Source organism: Heliangelus exortis, chromosome 21, assembly GCF_036169615.1.
Source record: "Heliangelus exortis chromosome 21, bHelExo1.hap1, whole genome shotgun sequence".
Lineage (NCBI taxonomy): Eukaryota > Metazoa > Chordata > Aves > Apodiformes > Trochilidae > Heliangelus > Heliangelus exortis.
Window position 1 is genome coordinate 8,441,753 of NC_092442.1, and position 13,398 is coordinate 8,455,150.

General features: G+C 39.8%; 1 protein-coding gene across 1 annotated transcript in view; it reads left to right on the top strand.

The window, feature by feature from the left end:
* MED13 (mediator complex subunit 13) overlaps positions 1-13,398 on the top strand; it is a 52,302-nt gene that overhangs the window by 21,410 nt on the left and 17,494 nt on the right. Inside the window, exons 4-10 of the mRNA XM_071765302.1 lie at positions 4,762-4,907; positions 6,214-6,411; positions 7,182-7,376; positions 7,821-7,983; positions 8,297-8,407; positions 10,382-11,065; positions 12,982-13,198. Coding sequence (XP_071621403.1) covers positions 4,762-4,907; positions 6,214-6,411; positions 7,182-7,376; positions 7,821-7,983; positions 8,297-8,407; positions 10,382-11,065; positions 12,982-13,198 — 1,714 coding nt within the window. The remainder of the gene's footprint in view (positions 1-4,761; positions 4,908-6,213; positions 6,412-7,181; positions 7,377-7,820; positions 7,984-8,296; positions 8,408-10,381; positions 11,066-12,981; positions 13,199-13,398) is intronic.

The following is a 13,398-nucleotide window of genomic DNA, read 5'->3' on the forward strand; positions in this document are numbered from 1 at the left end:
TATTTCCAAAGAGGGTTTATGTTATTTTTGTTTTTCAAGTTTATTTCAGTATTGGAATTCATTCTGCCTGAATTATGGTGTGTTCAGATCAAATTTCATTGAGCATGCTGGTTCTGGTGACACTTCCTAACATCTTTATTCAGAGAGCAGTTGGAAACTGGATTACAGATATATATAAAGTTATATATTTATAAGTTCTGTGATTAGAACTTGTAATGAAATTGTCATAACTAGAACTACTTGAAAAATGAATGCACTAACATCTTATTCAGGGCTAGGCAAGGAAATTTATTTTTTTTGCCTAGAATTTTCTGTTAAATTCTGTCCTCTGCTCTTAAATCTGCACAAACAACAATAACTGATGGTAGTTGTAAAAGTACAAACCCAAAGGGGGAGGGGGAGTCAGTAGTACCTTTAGGAGAAGCTATTATTATTTTTTTTGCTGCATCTGCACAGTAAGGACTTCTGATTTTTCTCTGCATGCAGGAGGAAAGTTCCGAGTGTTGAGTTATGGGTATTTTTTATGTATCAGTCATGAGATGCTCTGCACAAATGAGCTCCCAATCTTCTGAGCTGCTTTTGAAAATGTCTGCAAAAAAAAAAAAAAAAAAAAGCAAAAAGCATAGGATGAACTCAGCATTAGCAGGCAGGAAACCACCAGCTTTCTGTTATTGTGTCCTTGACTGAATTGTAAAGGTAATTTGCCTATTTACCCCAGAGTGCTAAGTAGGTAAATTTTATTAGCTGTGAGGCAAGTTATTGAGAATAGGAGAGAAACTTGGAGAGATGGTGGAGATGTGTATATTAATAGTAGTGTTTTTTTAGCAGGCTATGGTAATGTTTGAGAATTTTCCTCCTCAGATGAGGCTGAAGTGGCATTATGTATTAGCAGTTAGTCTCTGGAAACTTAAAGAATTGAATGTACAAATGTACTAATTAAAAAAAAAAACCCACAGAAAACAAACCCCCAAAACCACCAAAAAACCAAAACCAATAAAAATCTTGCATTTTTAGAGCATTTCTTATGCAGTTTGTGTAGAAGCATCCAGTAACTTAGAGCTCTGGTTCTTTGTTTTCCTTCCTCTTTTTCTCCACTGCCCTGCAAAGAGCTTCAGTATGGCTTTTATTTTTATTTTAAGAGTGTTCATTTTAGTGTGTGTGTGATTATTTCCCATGCACTGATATTTCCTAAAGGTTTGTAACCTAACAGAAGTGGTGATGTTAAACGGGAAGGAATTGTTTCTGAGCCTGGCTAGCTAGGGAGAAATTCAATACCATGTCTGAGCACATAAAGTGTCAGTTTTGCCTTTGATGTTAACCTTTAGTTGAAAGAAGATTCATGATTTCCGGAGATTCTGTGAGTTCCAGGAGGAAATGTGTTTCCCTGGGTTTAAGGACAGCCCTGTTTTCACTGTGGATTTCTGCTCTGACACAAAATTCTCCTATTGTGCATAAAATCCCTTCCCTGCACCTCCAAAAGTACTGAAGGAAAAACCCGTGGTCGTCTCCATCGTTTTGCTTTTTAACACTTAAATTGAAGCAGAATTAATGCAGGCACTTAATTTAAAGCAGAATTAGTGGAAATGTGAGAGTGTTGGGATTTTCTGGAATGCTTTGTACCCCAGCAGCTCTGCTCTCCCTGCACAAGCAGTGTGCTTGCAGCTTCTCTGCCAAAGCTGCTTGAGTGATGTCAGTGACAATGCTGCTCCCTTTTCTTCATCATTTGGTTGGAAACTTCTCCCCTGCTGAGTGAGGGGAGAAGAGTTCTGATTTGGGGCTTGGTTTTGTTTTTCTTGGTTTTGTTGTTTTGATTTTTTTTGAGTTTTGGTTTTTTTTTTGTTTTTTTTTTTTTGATTTGGCTTTTCTCTGATGACCTTGAATTTTCCTTGCTACTTCTTAGGACTAGTTTTGCAGTGTAATGAATTTAAATGCTTCTGTTATCATGCTGATGCTTCTCTTTGTCTTGGTTTATTTGAATTCCATCAGATTATGCTACAATTGTCTGCCCTTTATCTGTATAATAATGTGGTGTTTACAAGAGACATAGCTTAATTGCATTTAAAGTGTATTTAAAGAATATGTGCTTTTATTTTTAAACTTTGCCTCACTTACACTAAGCTTCTGAATTGTTAGCTGTCACTCAGAACCCAGAACACTATCCACTCTTTCACCTTAAGCCAACCAATATGATTTTAAAATAAGATTCAATTTGAAAATCAGTCTTCAAGTATTTGCATGAGGATTAAAGTTTAATAAGATTTCCATATAGGAATTTAAGTGGTGTTTGCTAACCATGTGACTTCACTTGAACTTGAAATTATCAACAAGATGCTTAGCTCCCTCATCATTCCATTTTGGAAAGGAACTTCAGTGGGATTCCTGAGCAGGATGTTATTTCATCTGCAGGGAGTATTCTGTCCCGAGTTGGATTACTGAGCAGTTGTGCTTGGGGCTTGTCAATGGAGGGTGGTAATTCCCTTGTATGTCTGGATCCTGACTTTTCTGTTCCCAAAACACAATTAAAGTGGATCAGCAGATCAGCAGAGTAGTGTGCACTTGGTGCACCTTGAGAACTGTTACCCCTCAGTCAGGGTCAGCCACTTGGGGCAGCTCCTCAGTCACTGTAATGAAAATTCTGCTGCATTTCCTCTTCCTCCCTGAGCCGTTTGTGGGTTCTCTCATCCTTGAAGTATTTCAGGTCCCTCATTTAAAAATCTGCTGTAGGCAAAGCCATGTATTGAACATGTAACAGCAGCCAGCTCTCTTCCCATGGTGGTGGCTGCCCTGGTGTCTCAAGTCTTGGTGAACTCATTTGTGTTTCCATAGATTGAATGGACTCTGCCAATTCCAGAAATTTGATTTTTTTTTTAATTTTTTTTTTCCCCCTCCCTGTTTCCTGTCCCACCATCTACCTGCTGCTTTCCAAGAAACATCTTGGGAAGGACACTGGAGACCTGTGCAGCTCTCTGGGCCCTGCAGCTCCATTTGTACCTTTTTTTCAGGAAGGCAAAACTTGCTTTGTGAGGGCACTCTGTAGGCTGAGGAACGGGAGGGTTTCAGGAGCTCAGAGAGAGCTTTCCCACCACCTGGGCATTAGTTGATGAGGTCTGATTTAATTTTTCAGGGAATCAGTGTGGTTGCATTCACACAGCCTGTTCAGGCTGCAGCAGCTCACTGAGTGTCCCTTCCATTTGACCTTGCACAAAGACTCTATTGGCTGTTCTGACTTCATTTACTCTGTTTCCCTTGACTTGTTTCCTTTTTTGTTTTTTTTTTTCCTGAGCAGGTGCTTGATGCTGCCCTCCTTACAGAGAAAGATTTATTTTCTGTTCAGTAGTTTATGAAGTTCTTTTAAGGTTCTCTTTGACTTTCATTCTGTTCACTGAGATGGGGGACCTGATTTAGTGTCCAATGTCAGCAGCATCTTCTTGCTTTTTAACATTTTTTCCTTTGGCTGTGTACTAGTCTGGCACTTGAGATAACTTGTAGGTAATATAACTGAAAATTATTGTGCCTATGCAACTTGTTTAAAAAATAAAATAAAATAAAAAGGTTTTTCAGATGGAAGTGGGTATGAAGATGTACTGCTGTGGTGTCCTGGCAGAGATCTGCTTTTCTTTTTTCCTTCCTCCTCTGTTCCTGCACTTTAATTAAAGTTGGTAAAATATAATTCACATAAACCACTGAATTGATTTGAATGCAACATAAAATATTGTGATAGTTGTACTTGTAGGGATTTATGTATATTTTTGCTAACAAAACAACAGCAGAGCTGCAGAAATTGGGAAGTCTGGAGCATGGTCTTGGCAGGCAGAAGATTTCATGGAGCTGCTAATAGTTACAATATATAGCACTGTGGAAACAGCATTTAATTCAGAGTTATTTGAAGGAAATATGTTTATTGTTGGTGGGTTTTGCTGTACTTTGCTGTTATTTGTTGGTTTTTGTTTTCTAAAACACTCTGGAATGAGAGAAGCTATCAGTGAAGCACCTGATATTAAACATTGATACTTGATTTAAGGACTAACAATTACTTAAGCTTTGGTTTGGTTTTTGTTTGTATTTTTTAAAACATTGATTGGAGATTCCATTTTGTGTGTAGGTATGGGATTTCGTTTTTAGTTACTTGATTGGTTTCAGGAACATAAAGATAAGATTCAATTTAAAAAAACAAAATAGCCAAACACTTCTCAAAGCTGTTGCCATTCTTCTTACTCCTTTTAAATAAGAGATTTGTTTGCTTGTATTAAATGAAAATTCTGCTTAGTGGATCTGTTACTGAGGAACCTAGCTGTGACCTCATTATAATTGAGATATGTCCAGAAATATTTTTATACATTTAAAATAAATATATAAGCTATAAAAGTATGAAGCTATAGTTTTCTTTGTCTTGTAAAAATGTGTTTTAAATTTACTCTAGATCTCAAAATAGGAAATTTCATTCTAAAGAGATTAGAAATTAGTGTCTTTTTTCTAACTGATTGATCTTTTGACTGTAAGGCTGGGGTACTTTGTCAATGCTCCAAGGAAAAGTGTATTCAGCATTGCTTTGCTATTTAGAAAGAAAGAATTTTTCATTAATTAATGAGTATATTGGGAAGAAGTGCCTTCAGACCAGAAGTGCCTTCAGACCAGAAGTGCCTTCAGACCAGAAGTGCCTTCAGACCAGAAGTGCCTTCAGACCAGAAACCTATCAACTTATTTAAAGTTCTCTACTTACAAATCTCTTTTTCTTCTCCCTCCCCCCTTCTCTCTCCTCAGTGAGCACCTCTCCTGCTCATTCACCTTCTTCCTACATGGAGACAGCAACGTTTGCACCAGTGTGGAGATCAGTCAGCACCAACCTGTGTACCTGCTCAGTGAGGAGCACCTCACTCTTGCCCAGCAGTCCAACAGCCCTTTCCAAGGTGGGTGTTAAAAGTCAGCAGTGTCAGTCCTTGGAGTCCCTCAGAATGAGGACTTCTGGCAAAGACAGGAAGGGGGCTGCCTGTTGGGTACTGGTGACACCTTCTCCTCACACAGCCCCTCTCCTGACACAGTCAGGAGGCAGCTGGCATGTGTCAGCTCTTCTGCAGGTGGATGATTTCTGTGCTCATCTCTTGGCGTGTGGCCCAACAATTTGTCTTCATGACACAATAAACTTCATTTCCAAGTACTGAAATACTTTGCTTTTTCAATAAGCTTTATAATCCCCATGTATCTTCATCAACACCTTTTCTAGAAATCCCATTTTCTTACTCAACTTAAACCTCTTCACTCTCTTCACCCTTTTTTGTTTGGCTCTTCCTTGCTTGTCAGTTCCTTTGGTTCCACCAGCAGCTGCAGGCTGTGCTCTCAAAGACAGAGGAGTGATGGGGCCTGAGTCTGCTCAGTGGGCTGGTGGATCCTTCCCTGTCTGGGCCACTCCTGTTGCTTAAAGACTCACTGAGAATTAATAAACAAGTGTGTGGTCATGCAGGAGAACTCAAGCCAGCTGAAGAGCTGCTTTTCTGGAGCCGCTTTTCTGGAGCCGCTTTTCTGGAGCCGCTTTTCTGGAGCCGTTTTTTCTGGAGCGGTTTTTTTTCTGGAGCGGCTTTTTCTGGAGCGGCTTTTTCTGGAGCGGCTTTTTCTGGAGCGGCTTTTTCTGGAGCGGCTTTTTCTGGAGCGGCTTTTTCTGGAGCTGCTTTTTCTGGAGCTGCTTTTCTGGAGCTGCTTTTTCTGGAGCTGCTTTTTCTGGAGCTGCTTTTTCTGGAGCCCTTTCTGTCCAAATTTGCTTTTTTTGACTGCACTTTAATAGCTTTCCTAATACAGACAAGACTAAACATGGAACTTGCCTGTGTACACCTTGTTGTTGTAACTGTACCCAGCAGAAGGAAAGGATGAGGAAACACCTTAACTGGGTCAGAATTTGAAGTGGTGTTTCTTTATCCTACCTGTAGGTTAGACTTCTTGCTAGCCAGGATGGAAAGTTGCTTGTTTAAAGACTTTTTATAATAAATTAATTTGTAATTGTTACTGTGGTTCCTCTGTTCTGATAGCACAGACACATTTAGCAGTGTGTGCTTGTTACCAACAACTTGTGCAGCACAGGAAAATGAGAGGAGGCTTTACCCTGACTTACCAGTGATAAGTTGTTGATTTGGTGTGGCTGAAATAACAGCAATGCTGTTTTAGTGAAGAAGAGTGAATTTTGGTCAGATTAGATCTCCAACATACATTTAATTCTCTTTTTAGTTATTCTGAGCCCCTTTGGATTAAATGGCACCCTCACAGGGCAGTCCTTCAAGCTTTCTGATTCATCCACAAAAAAGCTTATTGGTGAATGGAAGCAATTCTATCCTGTCACATCCAACTTGAAGGAGGGATCTGAGGAAAAACAAGAAGAAATGGACTGGGAGGATGATTCTTTAGCTGCTGTAGAAGTCCTTGTTGGTGAGTGCTCTGATAACCTTTTAATTACTGAAAAAAACTGATCAGTGAGGTCTACAGAATTCAGAATAAAAAGTGACCCCATTTTATTCTTTTTGCTACTGTTGATATTTTATTTTTCTGTTTAACACTGAGGCTTATCTAAACATAGTTGCTGCTTAAAGTGGGGTTTGCAGACCTATTAGTAGAAGGTGTTTTTCATTATTTACCCTGAGAAGCAAGGTTGTTTTTAAAATAAATAAATTAAAGGTGGTAAAAAACCCAAAACACCAACCCTAGATTTATCATTCCCCAATCCTGGGGAACTTAATGTACTCAGGCACTGCATTTATCTGCTGCTCTTCCTAAAATCTGAGCCTCCTGGGATGCAGCAGTTTGTTCCTCTGCTGTGGGCCATTGACCTTTGATTTGCCAACTAATGTGATCATTCCTCTGTAATGAGTGTTTCAAGCTTGTGTTGCAGTGATGGCTGCAGATCCTGATGGGGAATATTGCCAGTTTTATGTGATCTTCAAAAGGACTTTCTTTATAAAATAAAATGATAGGAGCAGGTAGGAGCATGTAGATGCCAAGGCTTGCTATACAAAACTATTTTTATTTATTCACCCAAATCTTTTCTATAAAGTAATGAGGACGACAACAAACTTTTTGTCCATGCTTTAGTAGGTAGAAAGGTGAACTTAGGAGTGACTGGTAAAATGAACCCTTTGTTAAGGATTTTAAATAGAAGTTCTTTGGGAAACAGCTGTAAAATGGCCTTCTTTTTTTTCCAGCTGGTGTGAGGATGGTGTACCCAGCCTGCTTTGTCCTGGTTCCCCAGACTGACATCCCTGCTCCCACTGCTGTTGGGGCATCTCACTGTTCAACTGCTTGCTTGGGTGTCCACCAAGTGCCTGCTTCCACCAGAGACCCTGCCATGTCTTCAGTGACCCTGACCCCACCAACATCACCAGAGGAGGTTCAGACAGGTACAACAAAATCAGCTGCTGCCTGGGAGGGAGGAGGGAGAGGAGGAGGGAGATGATTTTGGTGGCTGCTGCTTTAAATCTAGCAGTGTTTCTCTCATCCTGACAGATGATTTATAAAGTTGGCATCTTGAACTTCAGTTGTAGAGATGTTCTCTGTACAGCTGACTTGTTATCCAGCACTCCTGATGTGTGAGCAATGCTATTTTCTTTTCCAGCTTCTTGGAAGGTAAAGAACAGCCAGCCCAGTATAGAATTAACATATATGGTGGTTTTCCTCCCCCCTGCTTTGAGAAGGAACCATATTACAACAATCATCTGCTCTACCTAAATTTTCTATTTGATTTTATTTCCTGACATTGAGTTAAGAAGATGCTTGTGGGGGTTAAACTGGAGTAACAATGGTTGTGAGTGCCTAAAATTGTTTCTCCTGGTGCTGCTTTTCAGTTGATGCTCAATCTGCCCAGAAATGGGTGAAGTTTTCTTCAGTTTCTGATGGATTCATCTCTGACAGTACAAGCCACCACGGTGGCAAAATACCCAGAAAGCTGGCCAATCAGGTGGTGGACAGAGTCTGGCAAGAATGCAACATGAACAGAGCTCAGAACAAGTAGGTACTCGTTTTGTGAAGGTAAAAACCCCCTTGGTGTCTCCTGTGTTCATTGTAGAAATTGGTTCTGTTAAAGAGGCTGTGACTGGTAGTAAAAGGCACCAGACTCTTGGTAATAAAACATTCCAAGGAAGTTAACTTGTTCCTAACCAGTACTTTGTTTAGTTCTCAATTCAATATATTCATAAAAGGACTTTTATCATTTCTATGCTGAAATTTCTATGCAGTCCCAAAACTGCTCTTGAGGCTTCACAGTAGATAAGGAGGGAACATATGTTGATCCTAAATAACTCTCCCAAATATTGGATCACAGGAGGAAGTATTCTGCTACATCCAATGGCTTGTGTGATGAGGAGACAGCTGACAAGGTGGCATCCTGGGATTTTGTTGAAGCCACGCAGAGGACAAATTGCAATTGTTCAAGGTACAGGACTTGGCAAACCTGCAGTCCCAGAGCTGCACATGGAGGGGGAAGTGCTGAGGAGAGGGCTTGTGATGACTCCTCGAGGAGTAATTAAGCAATAGCTACTTGTGGGGAAGCTGTAACAAAATGTGTTTCTTGTACCCTCATTGTCATTGGAGGTCTTGAACCTCTGCCCAGTGAGATAATGCAGAGTTTTTATTCAAGTGAATCATCTGAGTGGAGCTGCTGGCAGTCCAGTGGCAATTCCTCAGGCTTGGACTGGAATTCCTCTAGGCCTGCACATGAGTAGAAACCATCTCATGGGCAGCTTTCTCAGCCTGCAATAGAAAGGGAATGCCTGTTTTTTTCAGGAATTAAGAACCTTTCCTAGAAAGCTGTGGCACTTGTGTAAAAGGGAGAAAGCTGTTTAATCCACAGCAAGATGACTGTAGCATCGTGTCATGAATATGGAAAAAAATCCAAACCTGCTTTTTTTTCTGGTAAAATGTGGTATTCCATGGGTGGTTTATATGAAACTGCTTTTCTGTGAGTTGATTTGCCAGGATTTTTTTCTATTAGCTGGGGGGAAAAAGGATCAAAACGTGGAGGGGAAGGCCTGGATTTAACTTCCAGTGACACAGACTGTTAATAGAGGTGTTTAAAATAAATGGAAACATGGATTTCAGTGAATTCCCAATACCTGTCCTTATGGCAGAATATAATCTTTGGGAGACTGAAGTGCTGTGAAGGTTTAAATGCTTTCTCTGATTTAAATGTTACACTGATTACCTTGCAATGAATATTGGGATCTTAAAATTATATCTGGAGGATGTGGCATTTTGAAAGAAATGCATATATTTTTTTTTTTCCTCCTTTCTTGAAATGGTTGGTTTCAGTTCTGTGGAAATACTTGTGTCCTGTGAAGAGCTGGGGGAGGATTAAATACTCTGTTAAAGGAGAATTTAGAGATGATAACACTGGTGAAAACAATCCATTAGCTGCCAAGTGTCTCTTAGAAACATGCAGCTGCCTGAAGAGACATTGCAGAGACTTAAAACCCTTAACTGCTCTCTGCATTTTGAATTCCAAGTGGTCAAAAACATATGTATGAGAGTTTTTAAGGTAAAAATAGATTTTGATGCCTCTTATCTTTTATTCCTGCCTAATGCTGGTTTCTAATACAAGTTTAACTTTCCTAATGGGAGAGTGGCAGAGGAAACCCAGGCACTAAGGGTGCACAGGCAGTTCAATGGCTTAATCATAAACATTTCATTCTAGACTTTGGTATTTTATGTCTCTCATTCAGACAGATGATCTATAAAGTTGGCATCTTGAAGTTCAAGATGAAATGTTAAAGCCCAAGTGCATTTATACTGGAAAAAACTGTATTAATGCAGTTGAGACAGTGAGTTGTTTTTTTTTTTTCCCCACAGTTGCTAAATTTGCAGGTAAATAGCCACAAAAGCTTCAAAATAGCTTGGCTTCTAGGTTTTTGATGTTAATTTTGCACCCCTTAACTGATAGAGACTTGGACAGCATTACTGGTTAGCAGTGATGCTTGAATTCAAGAAGCCATTCATTAATTCCTATGTTGTTCTACTGATTCATCACTGTTGGCAGAAGTTAAAAGTGACAACGTTTTCATGTGACTTTCTATTTCTGTTAAAACCAGTTATAAAATACTGGCTTCAGTTAGGAGAACAACGTGTGTGTTTGGCTCAGAGGACAGCTTTTGCAGTTCCTTCTTTTAAAAAGGTATTCTGAATCTTGCAGTGCCCCTCAAGTCACTCAGATGAAGTTTGGTCAGAAAGAGGCAGCTTCACTCAGGACAGTTATCAATTTCAGACTTCTGTAATTGGCTGTTTAATGGCTTAGAAGCTGGTTCTTATCTGGGGAAAAAAGAACGATAGACGCGTTGTAAAGATTAATGTGAAGTTTTTTGTTGGTTTTTTTTTTTTTTTTTGGTTTTTTTCCCCCCCTGTATTAATTCTGCAGGCACAAAAATCTCAAACCAAGAAATTCAGGTCAACAGGGGCAGGCACCACCTGTGGGCCAACAACAGCAAGCAGCTCCAAAGCACAAGACAAATGAGAAGCAAGACAAAGGGGATAAGCCACAGAAACGCCCTTTGACTCCTTTCCATCATCGTGTCTCCATCAGTGATGATGTTGCCATGGAGGCAGATTCAGCAAGTCAGAGGCTGGTGATGACTGCTCCAGACAGTCAAGTGAGGTTTTCAAACATCAGAACTAATGATGTAGCAAAGACTCCTCAGATGCATAATGCTGAACTGGCAAATTCACCTCAGCCCCCACCACTCAGCCCTCACCCCTGTGATGTGGTGGATGAAGGGGTGGCTAAAGCTCCTTCCACTCCTCAGAGTCAACATTTCTACCAGATGCCAACACCAGACCCCTTGGTTCCCACAAAAGCAATGGAAGACAGACTTGATGGCTTGCCTCAGCCTTTCCCAGCTCAGTTCCCTGAAGTGATAGAGCCCACGATGTATGTTGGTACTGCAGTGAATTTGGAGGAAGATGAAGCTGATACTACTTGGAAGTATTACAAAGTTCCAAAGAAAAAGGATGTGGAATTCTTACCACCTCAGCTTCCAAATGATAAGTTGAGAGATGATCCAGTAATACCTGCTGGACAGGAAAATGTAACATCAGTTACAGAGTAAGTAGTGCTTAAATCTGTAGTAATAATGTGAGAAAGTGAGGGGACTGAGAGGCCAAAGGCAGCAGTTTCTTGTTACAAGCAATGTGTCAGTAAAGCAGTGGCAGTGAGTGTGTGTGTAACTCTTTGTGCTCTCTGTATACAAGAAGATACTTGTGAAATGTGAGCACAAAGCACAGTCAGCTGGGTTGGAAGACCCTCCAGCTTTTTCTCATCAGAACTCTGATTTAACAGATGGCAATAAAGTTTATTTTTCTATTGTAAAATAAATCTGTAGCCAAATGATGCCTATTTAGGACCTAGGGTTGTGATTGAGGGATTAAAAAAATGAATCTCAAATGCACCTGGAGTTGCCTCTGTCAACTCACACTGTCAATCATTTTTGGTCCAAATGTTTGGTTTTTATTTAGGTGAAAGAATACTCTTAATGGAACTATCAAGTCACTGAGGTTTGGTTTTTTTTCCCCTGAGGAGTTTGTGTGATTAATTTATGGTAGAAGAGTTGAAGCAGCTACTCACAGGGCTGAAATTTTGTGTTGATTTTCTGTGTGGCTGCAGGCAGTGGGAAGGCACTGATGGGAGTCACGTTGGTTTGGCTGCACAGGAAAGCTGTGGGAAGAAGTAAATGTGGTGTAGCTGTTGGTTAGTCCTTGCTCACCTTTCCTTAACCATACCTTTTGTGTTCACTGGTAAAGAGAATCCATGAACTGGGGCATGTCTCAGCTCTTTCAAGATGGGTGTTGATAGGATTTTTAGTGCTTTTTTTTCTCCTTTAATTCACTTCATCCAGCCAGACAGAGAAGCTGTGTTTGAACTTGAAGTGTCCCTCTGTATCCTTGCAATGTCCCTTTTATTTCATGCATGACACTTCTTTAAATTCTTTATCACTGGTCTTCCTCTTGCTCGTTGGGAAGAAGAGGTCTTGGGGCAAGAAGAAATTGTGGACCTGGATCAGTCTGAAACACTTTTTTTCACTTTTTTCCTCCCGTGGTGCTTCTTGTCCCCTAGGATATAAAACAGTTTGTTTAGGGGCAGAAGGTAGAGAGGCAAATGTGTAGCCAATAATCACAACATTGGGTTCTTCCTGTCTCTTTTGGCTGGTGCAGTGTTGTATCTGTGAAACCTAATAATCCTGATACAAAACCTTAATTTCTGTGTGCTTACCAACTCCACTTCTGGCTCCAAATGTTAAAAAAAGAAAAATGCTGAGAAAGGCAAATGTGTTTTTTATTATTCTCATTAGTAAATTAGATATTGGTGTGTTGCAAGCTTCATTTGTATTGATATAAGTAATCTAAATTACTACTAAACATAGTGGCATTTGTGTGCTTTAGTAGTGGTTATTGTTGGGCTTTTTGGATGGGCAGGCTTTGTGTACAGAGCATTGCTCTGTGTTAGACACAGCTGGGTGCTGGGAGCCTGGCATGCTTGCTACATCTAAATGAATTAAAGGTTCAGCTATTAGATCCTTAAAAAATGGAAAATTCAGATTTAATCACTCCTTTCTGATAATTTGCTTGGACATGGATGGGGAATGGCAATGAGTAATGTTTTAACCTGTCGAGTTTCTTCTGCTGGAGATAATATTTGGTACATCTGTGCTGTATCATAAATGACAGCTTATGACCTGGGATAAATTACTAATCTTTATCTGAATTGACAGTGCTTGAGAGAGATGGGCAGAATGAATCACACTGCTGTATCTGATGTGTGTGAGGAGGTTATATTAAATGACTAATGATTTAATCTTTTTTCCCCAAAAGTTTTCTGAAGCTGGGGTGGAAAGGAACAAAGTGGGAAATATTCTTGTAAAGGCTGTGTGATAGCAAAAATGTTTCCACATGATAAATGGTGAATAATATTTTGTGATTTTTATATTATCAATTTTTTTTATTTTATTTTTCTCTTCTGTTCAGACTAATGGTGCAATGTAGAAAACCTCTGAAGGTTTCAGATGAACTGGTGCAACAGTATCAGAGTAAAAACCAATACCTTGCAGCAGTAGCAACGGAAGCTGACCAGGAACCTGAAATTGATCCTTATGCCTTTGTTGATGGTGATGTGGAATTCTTGTTTCCTGATAGTAAAAAAGACAGGCAGAACATTGAGAGGGAAGTTGGGAAAAAACACAAGGTGAGTAAAAGGACTGAGGGTACAAATCAGTGAGGAGATTAAAACAAATTGCTTTGGTCACCAAATACAATTTAAATCCTTCTCTGTGTGTTTACATTTTTAAAAATTACTGTGTTGTAGCAGAACTGATCAGTGAAATTATGCAGCATGCCTCTTACTTAACACCTATAATATTTTTTTGGCACACTGATGGTGCTGTT